The sequence below is a fragment of the Galeopterus variegatus genome, unplaced genomic scaffold, assembly GCF_000696425.1.
Source record: "Galeopterus variegatus unplaced genomic scaffold, G_variegatus-3.0.2 Scaffold1870, whole genome shotgun sequence".
NCBI classification, from domain to species: Eukaryota; Metazoa; Chordata; class Mammalia; order Dermoptera; family Cynocephalidae; genus Galeopterus; species Galeopterus variegatus.
In genome coordinates, this window is record NW_007727981.1 from 221,421 (window position 1) to 243,697 (window position 22,277).

Consider the following 22,277-nt stretch of genomic DNA (forward strand, 5'->3'; position numbering starts at 1 on the left):
AACTGACAGAAGGAACATGAGCTTTGGTTACCTCCTCCCAAGGGCAGAGCAGCCTCTCTGACCAGTGCTGCCTCCCAGAGCCCAGCACAGAAATGATCTGCTGCATGACAATAAAAATCGGACGGGGGCCGGCCCGGTGGCGCACTGCTACAGTGCGCCGCTTGGGAAGCGCGGCGGCGCTCCCACCGAGGGTTCGGATCCCATATACAGACCGGCCGCTCACTGGCTGAGCGAGGTGTGGGAGCAACACCGTGGGTTGCGATCCCGTTGCCGGTCCCGGTCTGGTGCGGGCGCGACACTGAGGGTTGCGATCCGTTGCCGGACACGAAAAAAGACAAAAAGGAAAAATAAAATAAAATAAAATAAAAATCGGACGGGACTTCTTTGCACAAAAGCCATGAAACCAGAACACAGGTTGGACCTGTGGAGTCAGAGCTGGGACGTGCACAAAAGGACCAAGATCACAGACTTAGATACCCAACGTGCCCATCCCTTAGATACCCAACATGCCCATCCCTTAGAACGAAGCTCACTCCAAGGTGAGGACAACCCTGCAACCCAGACAGCTAAGCTGGGATCTGGCCTTGGATCTCAGGGGACCTGTGAGATGCCCAGAGGAAGCAGGCCTTGGGCTGGCTTGGGAAGAGCAATGAGTTGTTTCTGGGGGCTATGGGGACCACTCTACATTTAAAACGAGGTCCACTGAGCCCTATGCCACCACTAGATGGCGCCCAAGCTTCAGCAGAAAGAGGGTGGAGCTGTGGGACACAGCCCAGCCAGTGCTCACAGCAGCTGAGCAATGTGTCCCTTGTCCCCAGAGAAGTACCTGCTGCCGGGAGCGGGTGTGGTCTAGCCCACCGCTCCATGAGGCCTTCCCCACCCAAAAACAGCCCACTAAGAAGGCAGCCTACAGCGGGGGCAGGCGTGGGATTATCAGCCCCAAAGGCCCCCCAAACATAAGTGACGTCAGGTAAATGTCCAGGATTCCAGACAAGCTCCAGGATCAGTCAGAAACTACAAGGTGCGCGGACATACAAAACATTCACCAGCATTTACCAAACCCCAAGCACTGGGGTCTCAGAACACTTCAGAAGTGACTTTCTTCTAGTTAAACTTTCCAGACCAGCAGGGGGAGATGGGGAGGTCACTTCCCGCAGTGGAGTCCGCACCTAGGCCCTCACTTTCCGTTCTGCGCCCACGGCACACACCACTGATCTGTCCCGCATTCTTCCCCATGAACATTCCACTCCTTCCCAACAGAGACCTCCAGGCACTGTACCACCAGTCGCCTGACCAGCACTTGAACTGAGCACACCATTTGTCAATCTGGATCTAGGGTGGATCAAGTGACAATGTGACTTTCCATGTGTTGCTCACTGTCCCCACCTCCCCACCCCAGCCCCCTCTGCCACACACCCCGAGGACATGCACAGGAGGGCCACACTGGTTTATACATGGCTTTGTGCAAATCAGAAAAGGCGCCCTCACTGCAAGAGACAGCCCCGTGCCAGGACACACCCTTGCAGCCAGGTGCCCTTGTGCAGTACACAGCCTAAATAACTGGACCTGGCAGCCCTGCTGCAGAGAAGAACGACTATAGTTGTGCAGAAATAAGACGATGCCACTCTTTGAAAGACTTGTTGATGAAAAACACTGACATTCTGACCCATAAGAAACATACCCAATCACACTCACACAAACCACAGAATAATAAAACACGGTCGACGTTTCCTTCAGGTAAAACCACCAAAATCCCAAACTTAAAACCCTGGAAACTTGCCAGTTAACCCGTGCAGGCCCATGTGGGCCTCTGGTCCCTGAAGGCCACCAGCAGCAAAGGCACCACAGAACTTGTATGGACGAAGGAAGGCTGCTTTTCAGACTGTCAAAGGTCCCCATGAAGTCCCCCTCTTTCCTTATTTAAAAAAATCTCACTGAAGCAGCTTATAAAAGAGAGTGGCACGGCACAGGGGCTGCCCTGAAGTGCCGGCATCTGTCCTGCAGAGGCTACAGGGAGAAGCTGGCAGCGAGGGCTCTTTTGGCCACAGCTCATCTCACTGAAGCAGCTTATAAAAGAGAGTGGCACGGCACAGGGGCTGCCCTGAAGTGCCAGCATCTGTCCTGCAGAGGCTACAGGGAGAAGCTGGCAGCGAGGGCTCTTTTGGCCACAGCTCCTCATCCATGGCCTCCATGTGTCCCCAGCTCAGTGGCCTGTCAAGGAAACGTGTCTTCCTGCTTGGCCACAACCAGCTGCCTCTTCCACGACTGGCATCCTCCAGCACCTCCATCCCGCCACCCCGGCCGGGAAGGCAGCCAGATGTCACCTGCACAGCCGCAGGTGCAGATGACCGCTCAGCCGCTCCACCAACTCCTCCTCCTTGGGCTCCTCTAGGATGTCCCTGTGGAACCGGGAGAAGGCGTGTAATGAGGAGAGAAAGGCACGTTCACAAAAACGAGTGAGCAGAACTTACTGAAAAGCATTAGAAGTGCCTCCGTACGGGAGGTTCTCCCTGCAAAACCATCAGACACGTGCAAAAACGAGCGTGACAAAGACACAGGGACACGGGACTCAGAGCCAGCTTCAGATGGATGCAGCTGCTGTCAATGTCTACACGACATTCCTTGCGCTGGCTGGCAGGGCTGTGCAGAGGTCACTGCAGCAGCCCAGCAAGCGCTCAGGAACCGAGGCTGCCTCTGGGTGATCGTCACTTTTCTGTATTAGTAGAGGGACAATTTCAAAGTCGCCATGAGGAGAAATAGGTGCTGCTTCCTCAGGCCACCTGTTTCTAGCCAACAAGATCACCTGGAGACTAAGAGAACCTGAAGGACCATTCCTTAGACATGCTTGATCCAAGAGCAGGGCAGAATCCAGCCCCCCAAGGCAGGAGCAGAGGAAGCCCGGATCCCAGCCTCAGCTCTGCCTCTCTCTCCTGCTCGGCTGCAGCTCCGGGAAGAGGACGGGGCGGGTGGGGATGGCCGCTGTTGGGGGGCTTGCCCGCACCTCCTGCCCTCCCCACCCACGCACCTGAACATGAGCTCCCCAGTCATCTGGCAGGTGGACTCCTGGGTCCCAGCAAGGGGCTGTAGGTGACCATGGGGATCCCACTTATTAAGGAAGTTCTGGCAAGTGGGAAGGAGGGAAAGGTGGCCGGTGACTGTGGGTGCTGGTGAAGTCAGCCCCACCCCTCCAGCTCCTCCAGGAGCCCCGGCTGCGGGCTGCAGAAAGACTGCCCACTCCTGCCCAAGCTCCTCCTCCGGCCCTGGCCCCGGGGGCCTGAGAATCCCATGTGTCGAATGTCAGGAGCATCCCAAGGGGCCCCAGCAGCCAGGCCAGCAGTACTGAGCCCCCTGGGAAGGACCCAGCCCAAACTCTTCCTTCAGAGGTACAGGCAGGCCCAGCCGGCAGCCTTAGGTCTGTGATTAGGAAGTTAGAAACTACAGGCAGGAATTTCTGATACCTCCAGAACCAGAGCCAGAAACAGGTTGACCCAAATGACGGATGACACCAGCCACCACAACACAAAATAGATCTCCGACCACCTATGGAGACAGGGATCCCCATGCCATACCATGAGCACAGGGGGATCATTCAACAGCACAGATAACTACCACTCGAGATGCATCCTGCCTGTGACTCCACAACACAGAGGACATCACTCTCCCCGTGTTAAAGGTGGTCAAACCCAGGCTCAGTTGAGTTGCCCAAGGTGGCCCGGTCAGCGTGAGGTGGAGCAGGGATTCTAGCCCAGGACCATTGCTTAGGTAGTCTGAGCTCTTCCAGCTCCAAGCTGAATTGTCCCATTTACTCAGCCTCCCAGGGCTCCCCCTCTCCCACGGAATTTGCCAGAAGCCCCCGCCCAACACATGGCAGGCCACTTGCTCCACCTACACACCTGCTTACACATAGCAGGTATAAACCCAGAGCCATCGGCTGCCACTCTGGATGCACAGGGGGAAGGGATGAGGCCACCAGGCTATCCTGGTCGAGGGGCCGCTCCCAGGAGCTGCTCTATGGCACTCAGCACTCTGCCTGCAGGGGAGGACACTGCGCCTGCGCCCAGCATCGCCACTGTCAGGGCAGGGTGACTCACCGGCCCGAGTAGCGCTGAAACGCATCCAGGAACACCTGCCAGTTGTTCACCACCATCACGTTCCACAGAGTGATCAGGGCAGCCTGCAAGGGCAGCAGACCAAGGGTCGGCAAGGGTCCGGGAGGGGCAGGGACCAGGGGGAGCGGGGGGGTTGGGGGCAGTGGCGCAGGACTCACTGCAAAGTCGTCAAAGTTGTTGGCCCAGTACTCCAGCTGCTCAAAGCTTCCACAGGGCACTGAGCCATTGCCAGGGGCCAGGCTGGGGGGACACAACACACCTGGGTCAGTGGTGAGGGCTCAGGCCCAGGCAAGTAGCCCCTGGCATAGCATGGACCCCCTCGGGCCCCTGGGCAATGGAGACCGCGAGGCAGCAACAGCTCTGTAGCAGCCATGGGTGGGGTGCTCTTTGGGGCTCCAGGCTGCTGTCAGGCACCAAGTCCTGTGGCACTTTAACACCCCCACCCCACTGGTGTGCTCAGCCAATGAGCAGTACAGGGAGCAGGATGCTCTGAACCCCAGGCTATGGGGGAAATGCCCCCTTGTAGACTCAGGCGAGGGCCTAGGAGAGGAGGGAAGGGAGCAGGAGGGGACAAAGGAACCGGGACAGCATCCCTCCCTCCCACACCATGAGCAGCATCTCCAGCAGGCAGGACAGGAGGAAGACCCCGCTGAGCCCACCAACGCCTTCCACCCCGCCTGGTGCCCCCAGAGATGTTCTCTCTGGTACCTGTAGATGCCACCTCACCTGCTGTTTCCAGAAGGGGCCACAATGGTGCCTCGAAATAAGTTGATCCCAATGATGGCGAACACATAGTACACCACCTGGAAGGCAGGGGCCGAGGGCCTGCTCAGCGTGGCCCCCACACTCGTTCGACAGAGCCTGCAGGCTGGGCTGGTGCTGGTGGGCAGGGCCCAGCCCAGTGCTGCCTCTGTGGTGGGCACTGCTGCTTCCAAACAGACAGCTGGCCTCCCCCAGGGTGGTGTGTTTCTGACACTCCCCAGGGAACCCGGGGGCTGTGCTCCCGGCTACCCCCTCCTGGCTGCCAACCAGACCCCAGGAGCAGGAGGGGAAGGGAGGTCAGGAGGGCAGAGCCGAGTGGGCAAGGAAGAGGGTGAGCAGCCCCCCAGCTCAGCCTCCACCCAGGACAGGTGGCGTGGTGAGCGGGCTCCTTGCTGGGCTCCACTGAGGACAGGACCAGAGGGGGAGGAGAAACAACCCGGGGAAAGGACCTGGCCAGGCCCCCCAACACGCTCCCCACATCCACCAGGGGGTGTCTGAGGGCACAACCGGGCACCTGGTGGCCACACTCAGAAGACAGACTGCAGCCCATGCCTAGACCCCTCCTTAACACACCCCAGCGGGCAGGGCTAGCCCAGGACCCTTTCTGGGCCTCGGCATCCCCTGCTGTGCAAGTCAAGGGTCCAGTCCAGGCAGGCAGTGCCTGCGCAAGGGTCTCTCCCAGCATCTGCAGAGTCGTGCAGGTGCAAGCAGCATAGGCCAGAGCTCTGTGGGGCTCCCTGGGGACCTCCTCCCCACCACAGTGCTCCCCACCCTCCCCCTTCACAAAAAGGCATCAACTGCAGCAGGCTTTCTGCAGCCGTACCCACTGTCACCTTGACAGGGACTGCCCGGCCAGGGGCCTCTCCTGCCCACGCTCAGCCACTCAGCAGAGCCAACCAGCTCCTCAATGGGAAGGTGGGCCCTGGGGAGGGGGCCAGGGTCACATCACGTGTTTGCTCAGCAAACGTGGTCATGAATTCTAAGGAGCAACGGCCAAAACCTCATCCTGGGGTTCATGTGTGCTTTGGGGTCCCTGGGAGGTGAAATCTTGTGCCTCTTGAGTCTTTTTTCATTAATCTCTCAATGTGGCCCATGACTCAGAAAGCATGAGGGATTTAAAGTCACCAAGAGGGTCTCTGGCATGGGAAGCGTGGCCAGGGGGGGCCACCAGCCACCCCAGCCCCAAGGACCTCTCTCCAGAACAAAGGGAGTTCTGGCTTCCTGCCCTGACCTTGAACTTCCCTCAATAATCTGCAGCAGCCCTAACCCAGGCACCCTCCTTCTACAGCAGTGAGCCAGCCCCGCCAGCCTCCAGAGCACTGCTCACAAGCGCCCCCCAGCTCCCCGTCACCAGCCCCACCCCAAGGAGGACTCACCACCAGGATCCCACTGAATGCCCGCAGGTTCCGGATCAGGCCCAGGAGGGTGCTGGCCACCACAGCCATCGGCTGAAGATGGAGAAAGCACAGCCCTTAACCCTGCTGCCCCACCGAGGGGACACCAACCCTGCCCACTGCCCAGACCCTGACTGGAAAAGCAAGCCAGGGCAAGTGAATTACCACCAAGCCATACACCTGCACACGCACTCCACAGCTACCATACATACCTGTACACACCTGTACAACACCCATACACCTGTACACGCCCCCACAGCCACCCCTACACACCTGTCCACACCCAGACACTCCACATCCACCGATAAACACCCTAACACCACATTCCCCGCACACGCCTCACACTGGTGAACACATACCTGCACACACTCAGGTAACCCCACCCACCCAGCCCCATGTGAGTGCTGAGCTCCAAGTCCTTTGGCAAAGCCCTCGTGTCAACACCCTAACACCACATTCCCCGCACACGCCTCACACTGGTGGACACATACCTGCACACACTCAGGTACCCCCACCCACCCAGCCCCATGTGAGTGCTGAGCTCCAAGTCCTTTGGCAAAGCCCTCGTGTCCGGGACCTCAAACCATGCTCTGCCTGCTGACCCTCTGAGGACGGGTGAGCTCTTAGGGGGTCTAGCAGCACCAAAGAATGCAGATCTGGAGGAGGCCGGTCCGCCCCAGAAGTCAAGTCTGAGAAAGGGGGCCGCACAAGGCCAGCCAGAGAGGCCCAGACACACAGGTGGCTCTTCCCACACAACTGCACCCAGAAAACAGCTTTCCCATCAGCCCAATCTACCCGCCCGACACACTGGAATAAAATCATACAGCTGAACACTAACAGGCAGAAACCATGAAGTGCATGTGTGTGTGCGTGTGCGTCCAGTCGTGNAGCCATACACCTGCACACGCACTCCACAGCTACCATACATACCTGTACACACCTGTACAACACCCATACACCTGTACACGCCCCCACAGCCACCCCTACACACCTGTCCACACCCAGACACTCCACATCCACCGATACACACCCTAACACCACATTCCCCGCACACGCCTCACACTGGTGAACACATACCTGCACACACTCAGGTAACCCCACCCACCCAGCCCCATGTGAGTGCTGAGCTCCAAGTCCTTTGGCAAAGCCCTCGTGTCCGGGACCTCAAACCATGCTCTGCCTGCTGACCCTCTGAGGACGGGTGAGCTCTTAGGGGGTCTAGCAGCACCAAAGAATGCAGATCTGGAGGAGGCCGGTCCGCCCCAGAAGTCAAGTCTGAGAAAGGGGGCCGCACAAGGCCAGCCAGAGAGGCCCAGACACACAGGTGGCTCTTCCCACACAACTGCACCCAGAAAACAGCTTTCCCATCAGCCCAATCTACCCGCCCGACACACTGGAATAAAATCATACAGCTGAACACTAACAGGCAGAAACCATGAAGTGCATGTGTGTGTGCGTGTGCGTCCAGTCGTGTGCATATGTACATGTGTATGTGGTTACGTCTTCTGTGTGTATGCATGTAGTTCATGTATGATACGTGCTTAAGTTTGTGACCACATGATAGTGTGTACATGTATGAAATCACATGTGTACGATCACGTATGTAATCATGTATGGCTGTGTGTGTGGTCGTGTGTGAGCGCGTGCATACATGTATGAAGGCCCCAGCACAGTAGCCCCAACCTGCGTTCAGGACCCGAGCCACCTCCGCATGGGAAATACTGCTGGGCTAACGGGAAGCCACAGGTGGGACAGGTGCACAGCTCAGCAGAAGAATGAGCGTGGAGAGAGGAAGGACCTGGACGCTCAGAAGAGGCGTCTGATACCCTCGGGTTTCTTTTCTCCTGAAAACTTCTTAGGGAACTAGAGCCAGAACGGGTGAGCCTGGTCACCCCTGCCTCCCCCTCCCCTTCAAGGTGCTTGATCCTCCTCATGGGAACAGCAGGAGAAAACAAGGCTCGGAGACGGTCACAAGCCTCCCCAACCCTGCATTAAGGGACCTGGAAATGAGCTCCCTGGCCAGTCGTACCTCTGCCCCTCACCACTAGCAGCCACTGGGAGCACATGCCAGAGGCCTTTCCAGAAACCTCAGAAGACGTGGGAACTCCCTGATCCCCAGGCTCCAGCCCCCACCCTTTCAGGTGCCAGGGCCCCACAGAGCACGTGGCTGCTCCCGCTCCCAGCCAGGCCCCACTGTCCTCACCCAGCAATGCAAGGCAGGATGCTCTCACTTCCTGTTACCCCACTCCAGCTGCACAGGATGCGGGAGAGGGCTGAGGGCACATCCCAGGGGCCCAGATGAGGGGGACGGTCCTGGGTCCCTCCCTGCCCCAGGCCCTCAGACCTCTAACAGGATAGCCAGGCGAGCATAGGAGCCAGACACGCCACGCACCTTCATGTTGGGGATGATGCGCAGGAACCGGAACACAATGAGCATGTTCAGCAGCCGGGTCATGTCCCATAGTGACAGCAGGCCCAGCATCGGCGGCTTCCTGGAGAGACATGCAGGAGTCGGGTTGGGAGAAGCCCAGGATACCGACGAGAAGAACACAAGGAGACGGGCGGCTGTGAGAGACAGACAGAGGCACAGAGAGGGCACCGTAGCCAACACCAAGCAGAAAAGCCCCAGCATGGCAGGTCAGAGCCTGGGCCCTCCTGCTGTCCCAACTCCCATTGCCCTGGCAGTCCCAGCCACACCAGCACCTTCCAGCACAGCCCCACACTGGCAGCATCAGACGTCAGACCCTCCTTTACAAAGGAGACCACTGAGGTTCCAGATGCTGGGATTTGCCAGAGCTTAGGTCTCAGCAGACTGGGCGAGACCCATCCCATGTCCCCTGACCCCTGACCTATCCCTGTCCACTGACCCCATCCCCCAACTCCTACCCCGTGACCCAGACCCCATCCCATGACCCTGACCCCTGACCTTGTCTCATCCCCTGACCCTATCCCCTGTCCCCATCCCTGCTCCACCCACCCCTTGGCATCCCTCATGGCCTCTCTGTGCTCATTTCTACTTAAACCCATTCTCACCCAGAATGTCACCACCATGATTCCCCACGGCCACCGAGGTCAGGCACTCATGCTGGGCCCAGCTGCCTGGTGCACAGTGTGCCAACCCTGCCTGTCCACCCAGGTAAACAGCTCCTGGGGCTTCCCGGGGAGGTGACTCTAAACGGCAGGAGCTTTTGAGCCCTATTGCCTGTCCCGAGCTGTTCCTAGCTGCTCCACTATCTNACGGCAGGAGCTTTTGAGCCCTATTGCCTGTCCCGAGCTGTTCCTAGCTGCTCCACTATCTAAAATGAAAGAAGTACAGACAGTGATGCCAAAAGAGACCAGACCTGACAAAGGTTCCACAGCCAGCAAATGTGCCTGCTGGGGCCCTGTGCCCACCCCATTCCTGTTTCTGTGCCACGCTCTGGGCCCAAATCACAGGCTCACAGGAGCATTGCAGCACCAACCTGGTGCTGGGCAGAACAGCCTCACTGCACAGGACGGCACAAGGCTGCGAAGCACTCTGGGTTCCCTGCCCTGCATCCCTCTGAGAGGCCAGAACTGGGGGAAGTGGGGCTCAAGCCACATCATAAAAGTTCAGTGAGCCCTGGGCCCCAGGCCCCCACCATTATGCAGGAGGTAAACTGATGCCCAGAGAGGGAGGTGGAAACCCAAGGCCATATTGCCGGGCGGGAGCTCAAACCTGGACCTTCCCACCAGCAGAGGGGCCCAGCCCAATCCCACTGATCACAGGACGCCCAGACCTGGGCATCTCTGCTGCTGGGCCCAGCACATCTGGGGCCACATGTCCCATCACAGTGCTAAGAGCAGCAGCCCAGAAGGAAAGCGCAACCGCCTCCCGCCGCAGCTGGAGGACACCCATGATCTCCAGAGAGGACTCTGCGAGTGACGGGGGCTCTGCTCCCATGTGATGCTCGGCTGGCAGGGGCAGCAGCCTGCTCAGCAATCACACAGCCTGCCCTACAGGGAGGCCCGGGACCTCGTGGGGCAGCTGAGACCCTCCCTGGGGAGCGCTGGGGGCATGTGTTTGCTGTAGCCTCCCTCGGTTTTCGTCAGTCACATACCAGCCTGGGTGTGGGAATCGGTACACAGCCAGAGTTGAGAGCTCCAAAACCTTTAATTACAAAAGAAAAGAAGGCATCGCTACAGCAACGCTAATCTGGGCAGCTTTTAAAGGAATTATAAAGCTCACGTCTAACGCTTTCTCCCCAAAACGGGCTTTCAGGGAGAATTCAGAGCTCTGCCCGTGTCTCCTTGGGTTGGTTACAGATGTCAGGACTTCCTTCAGCTGGAAAGACACTCTGGCCTCGGGAACTGGGGGACAAGGAAGGGCAGATGTGGGAGAAGGCACTTGGTCGCATCCTCCTCACTTGTGTCCCAAGGGGCCCACTGGCTCTAATTGGCCCCATGCGAGTCAATGTCGCTCTGCTACCACCACTATGACACGTGCACACCAAGTGCGACCCCCACGCTCTCAGTGTCTGGGGGAAGGAACATTTCCCAAGAATGCCCTGGGTTCCTGGGACCCCAAGGACCTTCACTCTGCCCACGCTGAGGTCACGCTGTGATCAGCAGCATTAGATGCCGTACCCGGGGCTGGGTTAGCTGGTGACGGCTGCGAGTCCTTTCCGAGGGAGGCCCAGGAGTGACAGCCTGCCTCCCATGACACTCGGATGCAGCAGAAACCCAGCCTCCTGCGGCCCCTGCCTGCCAGGCAGCTTGGCTGGGGGCAGGTCGCCCCGCCAGCCCTCGTCACTCAAGGCAGGAGCCCCACTTCCTATGGCCCGCCGGTGCTCAGGGGGGCCTGAGATGGAACACAGCGCAAAGCCACGGGGGGTTCACACGCCCGCCAGGAGAGGCCGGGCCTCAGCCCATCTCAAACTTTACCAGCAAGACTATGGTGAGGAATCCATCAAAAATGTTGCTGGGGTAGGACAGGTACCCTCGCAGGCCCAGTGCAAACACCTTCAGCAGCATCTCCAGCAGGTAGTACAGGATGAAGACACAGTTGAGAATCTGGAAGGGCAGGAGACATGCCCAGCGTCAGAGCCCTGTGCCACCGGTCCCACCCAGCCTCACCCCTGGCCACAGGGCCACGCAGCCACTCGGTCGTTTGGTCATCATCTTGGCCCATGGGGGGCCTGGGAAGAGCCCTGTGCCACCGGTCCCACCCAGCCTCACCCCTGGCCACAGGGCCACGCAGCCACTCAGTCGTTTGGTCATCATCTTGGCCCATGGGGGGCCTGGGACAGGGCCTCTCGAGTCCCATCCTATGCCAGCACAGGAGCTGGCTGTGGAGCATGGAGCCCATCAGCGCATCCCCCTTCTCTTCCCACAACTCTGCTGCTCCTTCCCAGGCCCCCACCCCTCATACATGGGGTATCCCTAGCACCCCATTCTTGCTCTGTACTCTGTACTCTCTCCTAGGGTGCCCTGTACACTGACGGGCACATCTGCACACCCCCAGGCCTCCCCGGGCCATCACAGTGATCTCTACCAATATGCACTTGAGCTGGGGGCCCCCAGACAGAGACTCTCAGCTCGCAGAAGCTTCTTCCCAATCCCTGGAGGGGACGGTTGCGGGGGGTTCCTCATCAAAGGTGGTCTCAGACTACTGTGCCACTGCCTTTTTTGAAGACAGTAAGTAAAATATGGAGTAGCTCTTCCCTTAAAGGGGCCATGTGGGCCCCTCCCTCCCCTGTGTGCAGAGACCTGCAGGGGCAGGTGGAGCAGGGTGTGCTTTACTCAGCTGGCGCTACGGCCACCCCCCAGTTGTCCAGCCTAAATCCCACCTGTTCTCAGTCAACACTGTCACAATCACAGCCCAAAGGACACAGCTGCTAAAGACAGGAAGAGGAAACATTTCTGACCCTGCAACAGCAGCAATTACAGATGGGCATAAATGATGCACGGTCACCCGAGACAAGCTTCGAGAGAACCCCCAAGTGGCATTCATCTGGCCAAAGTACCTCACAAAAAATCAAAGCTCACCCCAGTGCTTAAAAAACTATCATTTAAAACAATAAAACACAGGTCAACTCTATCCAGTTTGACATTTATCGGGAATAAAAACCAGCCACCCCTGCAACATGTCATCCACAAAGAGGAAGCTGAATCCTTCTAATCTAATCCAGGAAAAAAGTACAACAAAATTAAGAAAATAAAAATTTACTTCCTTTAAGCATAAAGTAGAAGAATTCCAAAGACCACACTAGTAAAGCCATGTTTCCATGTTTGATGCTATGACAAAGTTCACTCTATATTCAATACACATAACACGACGTGTCATTTTTTAATTTGACAAATCAACCTTTTTCTTACAAATTAAGAAAAATTACATGGCTTTCATCAACTTAATATCTCTCATAATATACTGCACTAAAATAAACTTTAACATGCATCCTTTGTTATGTTATTGGCATAAAATAACATAGGGGTGGTGGTGCTATGTCACTTAAAATCCAAAATGGAAATACTTTTTAAATTCCTCAGGAATTTGACAAGACATTTTAACATCAGGAAAGGAGTTCACAATATATTTTATATGGCTGGGAAAGAGCAAACAAGTAAAAGCTCAAATCCCAAAGCCAGACAGCCAGGAAGACCCCCATGGTCATGCCTACTGCCCCTTTGGTGTCCTTTCTCTCCACGACCTTCTGCCATCCCCCTGGCACTGGGCTCGCTCACCTCAGGCCTGTACCTACTGCTCCCGCTGCCTGCACTAGCCTCTTCCAGCACCCCCCATGGGCCCAGGGACCCCTCCTCAGGTGCACCTCCTCCTCCAACACACCCCCCACTCCCACCCTCTGAACCTGAGCCACCCCACAACAACAGAAGACAGAATGATTCGCTCTGTATGAAGGCAGCCCCGCCTCCTACCAGGCCCCCTTGCCCCCTTCTGATTCCCTCGTCCCCTGGCCAGGCTGACGGCCTGACAGTGCGACCTCAGAGCTTACCCCCAGGATGAAGTCATCACGGTCTTGGGGCAGCACGTCCGCATCCACCACCAGGAACACCTGCAAAGCCGGAGCACAGGGCAGCTCACTCACCTGGCAGGCACAGCACAGGGGACAGGCAAGTGCAGGCGGGAGAGCAAGGGGGTGGGAAACACGGGGGCGGACCTTCACTCACACAAATGGACACCAGGTTTCCCAGGGCAATGACGTTCCCTAGGTAGTCAAAGTAGTGGTGGCCGAAGACCAACTGGGCGCTCTGCAGAAACGGAGATTGGTACTGGGGCCTCGGCGGGTGCTGGAAGGAAAGACATGTGTTCAGAAACACATTCCAGCAGGTGGCCGTGGCTATCGGAGCCCAAAAATGCCTGTACCCCCTTATTCTGGAATTCGACTTTTTCCTACCTACTCTCAACTTACTTCTTATCCTAGTCTACCCAACCTAAAGAGATAATCCCAAACACAGAAATAGTTTCATACACAACGATGTTCATGGCAGTGGTCTTTATATTACCAAAAGAGAGGCAAAAATAACCTAAATGTCCATTGATGCTGTAAGTAAATCATGTTGTAATATTACACAGTCATCTTAAATGTATGTAAATATTGTCCACAATATGAAAAATGCTGTGTGAAAAAATACATATAAATGGCATGTTAACAGCCATGAAAATTTAGCACAGGACAAATAAACTCACACAGTGTGAACAGGCAGGAGTGGGGAGCCACAGCAGACAATCTGGCAGTAACTACTAACATTAAAGCTCTCAGACCGAGCACTTTCAGAGCTCGGTGGCTTCCCTAGACGCTTCCATGTGTGCACAAGGACAGAGGCGCAAGATGGTGGCTGCAGCAAACAGCAGGAACAAGCTAGACATTCCTCAGCGATGCACCATGACACAGCAGTGGAGGAGCAGGAGGTGGACCTGCACCTGCTGACCCACGCAGGAGCCACTAGCCACATGTGGCTGTTGAAATTTTAGTTCAGTAAAATTAAACACTCAGCTCTTCAGAGGCAACAGCCACATTTTATGTGCCCAACAGCTGCATGTGAAGAGCTGCCACTGCATCAGACAGGCAGAGAGAACAGTGCGTCCCCACAAGATATCCCACACGAAAATGGGAAGATCTGCAAGATGCTGTGGAGTGGAAACCACAACGCCTCGTTTATATGTCAAAGAAAAACAATGCAAGTGTTTCTTCAGGTGCACGCATATGCCTGTGATTGCATGGGGAAAAGTCTGGAAGGAAAACACCAAAATATCAAATTGATCACAGTGGCTATTCTGGAGCAGGACCCAAATTGGTTGTGCCAGTTACCAATTCATTGCCTCCCAACTCCCAGCTCACCCTTCAATACCCACTCTGCCGCATGGGCAGAGTCCCCTTCAGCATCTCTAGCCCACAGTGAACACGAGATGAGATTTTCTCAGCAGAGGGCACCGGAGGACATGTTAGGAGGGCATAGCTTCCCTGGGTTTCCAGGTGCTACACATGGATCACAGGTGTCGTGTGAGGACATCTAGAAGCATTCTGTCCCACCCATACACCCAGACACATGGTCCCCTGGTGACCTACAGCCACAGCCTGACTAGCTCGTAACTTTCCCAACCTCCCACAGTTCTCAATGTGGAAAGCAGTGCCCAAGGCCACCTGCCCACACTGGTACCCAAATCCTTCTGCATGCCCACACCACTGCCTGCTGAGGGCCTGAGCCCGGCTGCTCCGGGGAGGGCTGCTTCCTTCTTACCCAGGCAAACCAGCCAAAGACTCTGCCATCCTGCGGGCCACAGAGGAGAAGGCCGGGCTAGGACAGACACGACCAGAGCAGGGACGTGGTTTGTATGTTGGGCCTTCCCTGACCCATGCCAGGCATGGGCCCCTCCACTAAGCCATGACCCATGCAATCCACCTACCCCTGCTCTGCAGCAGCAGAGGAAGCACCTCCTTTTCTATCATCAAATCCTGACACGAGAAGAGGGTGGGAGAATCAGCTTTGAACAGTCAGGACTCAGCAGATCCTAGGTCAGGAGGCGACTGCCCAGGGAGAGCCCAGTGGCTCAGAGGACACCACTGAGCTAGACCCTGAGGATGAGCACTGCCTTTCCAGAAGCCTTTATACTGACTGCCTTCTCCCTGCCTGAGTGTGCCTGCACCTGGGAAAGGGACAAATCATAGCAAATCTGGCCTATGAAAGCTGCTAACAGCTGCCTCCTGTGCCCCACAAACTTCCAGCCCTAGAACAAGCACCATTATCTAGAATGTCATTTCCCAATTTTCTGTCATTTGAAGACCGTCTCCACAGTTTCTGCAAAATGTGCACCTGAAGGTGACCTCCACTGCCCGGCCTCGTCCCACACAGAGGTTTGACGGCATCAACATGCAACGTGCCACCTGATGATATGTCACCACAATGGCCTCCCATGTCCCAAGGGGGGTGGGGGTGCCACCTTCTGAGGAACACTGCCCCAGAAGGGATGCCCCAAATGACGACAGGAACACATATGTAGCACCCAAAGCTCAGGCTGAGGTGGGACCCAGCTCCAGATGGTCTGAAAGGGCCTTAAAAAAACACATTTTTCAGAAAACCACCTTTGATGGTGGCCTGAGGCCTCAGAGGCTGACAATGAATCCCAGAGGCGCTGATGGTTATGGGCTGAATTTCGTCCCCCTCAAAATTCACCAGATGAAGCCCCTAACCCCCATTACCTCAGAATGTTGACTGATTTGGAGATAGAGCCTTTTAATAGGTAATTAGGGTAAAATGAGGTCATTATAGTAGACCTTAATCCCCTAAGATTGTGTCCTTATAACAGAAGGAAGTCAGGACACGGACACACCCAGAGGGACAACCACATGAACACAGAGAGAGAGGACGCATCTGCAAGCCCAGGAGAGAGGACTCAGCAGGAACCAACCCTGTGACACTCTGATCTCGGACTTCCAGTCTCCGGACTGTGAGAACAAAGGCCTGCGCTCGAGCCTTCCGCTCTGCGGCGCTCTGTTACGGCAGCCTTAGCAAACCGACAGCAGCGACAGAACTGGCAGGAGCCCAACCAACAGATGTCTGGCTCCGCATCTTTGTGCCCTTCCCACTTCCAGATCCAGCTGGGTCCTCTCAAGGCTAAGCAGCCCCTCCACTGCCCCAACAAACTCCTGCGAACCCCTCAGCTGCTTCCCAGCATCTCCGTCCACCCCCAGAAACCCACTCCAGGCCTCTGGACATGGGGCTTAGCTGGATGCCAAGGCCCACGTGGCAACTTGCAAATCAGTGTCAAGGATGAAAGTCAAAGGCCCTGGAGAGGACCAGTGTCCAGCCTTCCCAGGGAAGGAGAAACAGAAGAGGAGAGTTCGTCACGGAAATGGAGAAAACTCTGTGTCAGGCATGACCCAGACTAGCTCCTGGGGTCTGGTGAATTTCATGAGGTCAACAACCCCCCCCACCCCTGTTTCCACATGCCAAGTGAATCTCGTTCCCATTCCCCATCCCAGGAGAAGCATCCCCAACAGGCGAGCCCTGGCCCTGGTCACTAAGAGGTCTCCTGCTGATCCATGGCAGACACCGGAAAGCCCCCGCTGGCCCTGGGCAGGAGACTCAGGCCAGCCCCACTTACCTCTTTGATCACGCTTTTGTCAAGCTCATTGAAGAGGTTCTGAAACTCGCCTGTGGACAGCAGGACACCACCGTAGGATCGCACCTTCTGCAGAGGAGGGACACGCAGCCCAGAGCAGAAGGTGAGCCACCCCAGCGGGGCTGGGAACACCGGGCTGGTCTCAAGCCACAACTCCAGTCCTGTAAAAGGGCTGCTGCCCTCGGGACCTCCCAGGAGGGACCCCAAAGCAGGCGGGGCAGGCATGGGGGAAGCATCTACCTCCATAATGGCCTGTTTGTGGAAACTGTTCAGCTGGACTTTCTGAAGCACCTTCAGGAGGCTCTGGGGCTTCACCCCAACTCTATGGGTTAAAAAAAAACCCAGTGAGCATGGCCAGCTGAGCCCTCCTCAGAATCCTGGCCTGGGTGCTTCACCCCTGGCTTCTGGCCTGAGCTTGGCCACGAGTCCCCACTGCAGCCCTGGGCAATGACCAGAGCCTCAACTAAGAAGCTTCTATCACGGTCCAGCACTGCAGGCACTTTACAGTCTCCTGTACTCTAAAATCCCCAGGGAGACACTACTGACCCCCTTTAAAGAGGGGCCAACTGAGACTCCACCACTACTAAGAGATCAGGATCAGAACCTTCCATGGAGACACCCTCAAGCTCTCTGCCCTCATTTACAGACAAGACACCAGAGTGGACAAGTGACCCAAACACCTCTGGCTCTGACACCCCAGTAACAGCCCACGATCTCCACGGGGTCACAAGGACAGACAAACTGACTCAAATGCAAGAACTACGGGAACCCCAGATCACGGCGGATGTGGCTGATCGGAGGTGGAGTATTACATCTAGTCTGGCCAGCAGGGGGCAAGGCACAGGCGGTGCTTGGGAAACCCCTAATGAACCCCCCTCACAGAGCACAGCAGCTCTCACTTCCCCACGAAGAAGAGGGGCCCGGCACTCACGCCCAAGGGGCAGCTTCTCCCTCCCCTGACATGGAGGAGAGGACTTCGTAGGCAGCCCGGGTCCCCAGCCGCCTCCGGAACAGCGAGGTCTGGAGAGATTTCTGCAAGGAGGACACATCTGAGTGGTCCCCCTCAACCCTCCTGGTCATACATCCCCTCATCCCCACCTCCTTCCCTGGACAAGGGGAAAGCCTGGGAGCAGCCACTCGCCCATCAGGAGTCAGTCACACAGACTCCAGGGGACAATCCTCAAAGGAAGCAGCCCAGCCAAGGCCCAGGCAGGAGCGGGGCCCGACAGCACAGCTCACTGAGCAATTCACTAAGGTGTGCATTTCTTCTCTGTGTGTTTGGATCCCCAGCTCCACCACGAGAGGCTCTGGGGTAAGCTGCCCTGGGAGCTGTGATCTGTGACATCTTCTCTGGGGGGTGGGGGGAGGCAGGGGAGGGAACATGGCAACAACTGGGTGGACGTGGCAACAACTCCTGCACTCCTGCACTCCTGCAACGGCATGTGGCAATGACACACGGGGTGTCTAGGGCTCACCCACAAGAAGGGGCACTTCCCGCCCTCCCGCCACCGCCAGGGCCTGGCCAGCAAGGCCAAGGGGCCACCTGTCTGGCCAGCTTAGGTCCTGCCCTGCATGGTCTCCAAGGTAGCTCCAACACTGCCCAGCAGGCTGGCAGCCAGCTCACCATCAGGTAGCCCCGGAACTGGCTGTAGATGATGGCCGTCAGCAGGTTCATCAAAAACAAGCTTCCTTTGGGGGGAAGAAGCCACAGTCACAGGGGACACGATGGGCAGTGGCAGAGTCTGGAAGGAGCAGCAGCCAAACCAACCCCGAGGGCAGCCCAGAGCTGGGGTGACACTCAGGGGCCCAGAGGGTCAGCGTGGCACGGCACCCAGGGTTCACAGGAGGGTAGAGGAGGGTCAGGACCTTCACAGCCCACAGAATGCCCCCGATTCCACCACGGGGCCTGCAGCAAGGCCCTCAGCGTGGGCTGGCGTGTGCCCTTCAATCATATGGGTGTGCCACCTGTCCTGCCCAGTCATGGGTGGGAGGACGGACAAGGTCATCAGCGGTCACAGACCACACACCACAGGGCTGGGGACACACTGAGGTGAAGTTACAAGGTCGGGGACACCCTGGCCGCGGTGAAGCTCTAGGGTGGGGTCACACTGAGGTGAAAGTATGAGGTCAGGGGCTCAGGAGGCGCAGTTACAGTGGTGGGGCATGACAGGGCAGCCCTGCCCCCGATGGCTGGGGATCCTGTCACAGAAGGAAGAGTCCTGGCCAAGCGACCATCGACGTGCCCACACTCACCTATGATGAAGATGATGAAGTAGACGGCATAGGCCCGATTCCTGGAATATGCAGGGATCATCACTGAAAGAAAGGAAATCAGAGAAAGGGAAAACACGCTCACACCTCAGTGCACGACCCTACGCTGCTCCCTCCTCAACAGAAAGCAGGCTCTGTGCTGCCTTCCTGTCCAAATTCCAACCCTCACGACTCTGTGCACACAAGCTCAGGAACAGGAAACTCACTACATATCAAGGATGTTCGTCCCTCAGGCTGAGCTGAATCTGCCTCCCTGAGACCACTCCCCACGGACAACTCAGCCCTCCCTGCAGTGACTTGCTGAGACTCACAGGACATACGGGGACTGTGCTCAGGGTCGGCTGCACAGCTCTCCCTGGGTGCGGAAGCTCCCAGGCCGCGGAAGCTCCCAGGCCGCCCTCATTGGAAGGTCTCTGTGGTCAGTGACCATCCTTGAGCCAAGATGAAAGGCACCAGCAGGGCAGCCAGGCCACAGCTGAGCCTAGGAGGTCTACAGCCTCCCCATCCTGGCCACACCACACGGCTGGAGCAGCTGGAGCAGCTGAAGCATCAGGACCAGCTAAGACCCCAGGGTCTCTCACACATGATGCTGCCAAGGGCACCCCCCCATGGGCGCCAGGCGGCCACAGGTGGGCCTCAAGAGGAGGCCACCAGAGGGACCCCACCAACCACCACCATTTGTCAATGGAGCAAGGAGACAAGGGGAAAGAGGAGACAAAAGGAACCCAGAAAAAAAGGAGGGAGCAAGAAAGCAAAGGACAGAATGGAAAGAAAAGGAAAGAAAAAGGAAAAGCGGGAAAGAGAAAAAGGGAAAATGAAAAACAATAAAGGAGAGAAGGGAAAGCCGGGGAAGGAAGGAGAGAACAGGAGAGGAAGGCCAGTGCCACCCTCTCGTCCCCCCACCTGTTAATAAAAGGCCTCAAACACCCCTGCCCAGCTCAAAGACTCGGTTTCCCAAAACTGCCCCCATGCCAGGCTCGCCAGGGTGCTGCCCGGGCTCCACCCTCTCGTCCCCCCACCTGTTAATAAAAGGCCTCAAACACCCCTGCCCAGCTCAAAGACTTGGTTTCCCAAAACTGCCCCCATGCCAGGCTCGCCAGGGTGCTGCCCTGGCTCTGCACACACCATCGGGGTTGTTGGCCGTGGTCAGCAGCACCAGCAGGGAGGTCAGCGCCTCTGGCAGGTCCCGAAAGTAGGTCAGCCTCTCCTTGTTCTGCTCATCATCCTGCTGAGAACAGATGTGGCCATGGGGGAGCTACCCGGGCCTCTGCCCTGCAGGGCCAGGGCCACGCAGCTGGCCGCCCGGCCTGCACCCCTGTTTCCCCACAGGCTCCAAGCTCATGGCCAGGCAGGACCAAACTCAGGATCTCCGGGCACAAGAGCAGACGTCCAGGGAGACCATCCAGGCACACGGCCACGGCCATGTATGCAGTCCTGCCCAGAACCTCGGTAAGAAGCCCTCAGCCAGCCCGACAGCACCACAGCCTAGCAACCAGAGACCACATACAGGGCCCGCTGGCCCCGTGCAACCTGACTCAGCTATGCACTATGTGTGAAGTGAGACCGAAAGCCAGTCAGAGCTGGGACTTGGATCATGAGCCCCTGGGAGAGCCTTCGCCTGCTCTCACAACCCCTCCCGGAAACCAGCGGCCTGCTGCTCAGGGCTGGGTTCATCACAGTGATCTGCGTGGGGGCTTCACGCACAGCCGGGCTCCCTGTCGCCAATCACAGCAAACACGTGCAGTGCTTCTGCCCCGGAGGTGACTCCACCCAAGCCTGGGGTTCTCACTGGGGCTGCCACGCAGGCACCCCCTGCCTTCCAAGCCTCCAGACCTCCAGCTAGACAATGGTGACCCCTGCACGCCAGACTGGCTGCAGGAACAGTGTGGGCAGCTGAATTCAGCACCCAAGCACACAAAACCACCTTATTACTTAGGGACTGTTCAAAGCCAAGTTCCCAGCTGCCAGCCAAGGGCCCTCTCTGCAGAAGCCATCCACACAGTCACTCTTCCTGCACAGGCCACCCCTCCTGCCTCAGCCCAGGGCATGACACTAACACCAGGGCCTCTGAGTCTCCATCTATGAAATGGCACTGCCACCTGGTCTGCCCAGTCATGGAGCCCCAAGGACAGATGAGCCAACGATGTAAGAGATTCCACAAACTGCTGGGGGTGGGAGACACAGGGAGAATGAGAGGAGGTCACAGGGCCGGGGGCCATGAAGCAGAGCCATCGCGGACGCACAGGAACCGTGGGACCACAGAACCGCAGAGCTAAGCTCAGCCTCCTGGGCCCGCCCCTCCCACCCCGACCCAGTCAGAACCGCCACATTCAGATAAATGTAAAACAATCCCCCCCACCCACTAAGAGCCCACTGAGCCAAGCTCAGAACTGGGGTTCTTGCCCACTGAGGAACATTCTAGCACCTGGGCCATTTTACAGACAAGGACACTGAGGCCCATGGAGATAAAAGGCCTCCCAGGGCAGTAGACACCTTCCCGGGCCGAGTCCCAGCTAGCCACCTCTGCTCCCCGAACAGAGCAGCCCACAGCCGTGGCCTTCCAAGCCCGGAGCCCCCTTCCAAGCCACAGCTCTGCAGGGGAGCACAGGGTCCTGGGTCTCAACACGACAGACAGCCTGACTCTGACCCAGGAGGACATATGTAAAACGGGACGATGCCATTGCTGCTGCTGGGGGACCAGGCGCCCTGAACACCAACCCTGATTCTTGAAAAGAAATCCATGTGGGACCTTCACAGTGAGCAAGGCCAGGAGATGATGAGCACGTGGCTCTAGACAGCGCTTCTAAAAGGAGCGAAAACAAGACCAGGCACTGTGCTCCCAGCAGCAGAGCCGGGGCACTGAGCAAGGCCACCCAGAAACATGGCAGCTCCCACCCAGGCCTCCCATTCCCGACCTGCCCTCCAGGCCAGGCTGGCAAGGGGGCCGAGGACAAGGAACCCAGGACAGGTCAGCTGCCATCATATGTGCCTCCAAACTTCAACCTCTGGCAGGGAACTGGACTCTCGCCAAGACCAGGCCCAGCGGTGGTCTGCTCCACAATTACACAATGCCCACCTCCCTCATCCCAGTTCCCCTTCAGGGGCAGACACCCGGGTCTGGAGGGCCAACCCTTTCAGGCA

General features: G+C 57.3%; 1 protein-coding gene across 1 annotated transcript in view; it reads right to left on the bottom strand.

Annotated features, from left to right (window-relative positions):
* Positions 1-1,624: 1,624 nt before the first annotated feature.
* TPCN2 (two pore segment channel 2) overlaps positions 1,625-22,277 on the bottom strand; it is a 38,286-nt gene continuing 17,633 nt past the window's right edge. Inside the window, exons 14-32 of the mRNA XM_008579371.1 lie at positions 20,262-20,364; positions 19,119-19,181; positions 18,490-18,554; positions 17,797-17,897; positions 17,106-17,187; positions 16,848-16,934; positions 13,412-13,531; positions 13,237-13,296; positions 11,168-11,296; positions 10,345-10,394; positions 8,658-8,757; positions 6,248-6,319; positions 4,836-4,912; positions 4,268-4,349; positions 4,092-4,174; positions 3,459-3,540; positions 3,026-3,120; positions 2,117-2,399; positions 1,625-1,993 (exon numbers count right to left, since the gene is read on the bottom strand). Of these exons, the coding sequence (XP_008577593.1) occupies positions 2,321-2,399; positions 3,026-3,120; positions 3,459-3,540; positions 4,092-4,174; positions 4,268-4,349; positions 4,836-4,912; positions 6,248-6,319; positions 8,658-8,757; positions 10,345-10,394; positions 11,168-11,296; positions 13,237-13,296; positions 13,412-13,531; positions 16,848-16,934; positions 17,106-17,187; positions 17,797-17,897; positions 18,490-18,554; positions 19,119-19,181; positions 20,262-20,364 (1,530 nt within the window). The 3' untranslated portion in view covers positions 1,625-1,993; positions 2,117-2,320. The remainder of the gene's footprint in view (positions 1,994-2,116; positions 2,400-3,025; positions 3,121-3,458; positions 3,541-4,091; positions 4,175-4,267; positions 4,350-4,835; positions 4,913-6,247; positions 6,320-8,657; positions 8,758-10,344; positions 10,395-11,167; positions 11,297-13,236; positions 13,297-13,411; positions 13,532-16,847; positions 16,935-17,105; positions 17,188-17,796; positions 17,898-18,489; positions 18,555-19,118; positions 19,182-20,261; positions 20,365-22,277) is intronic.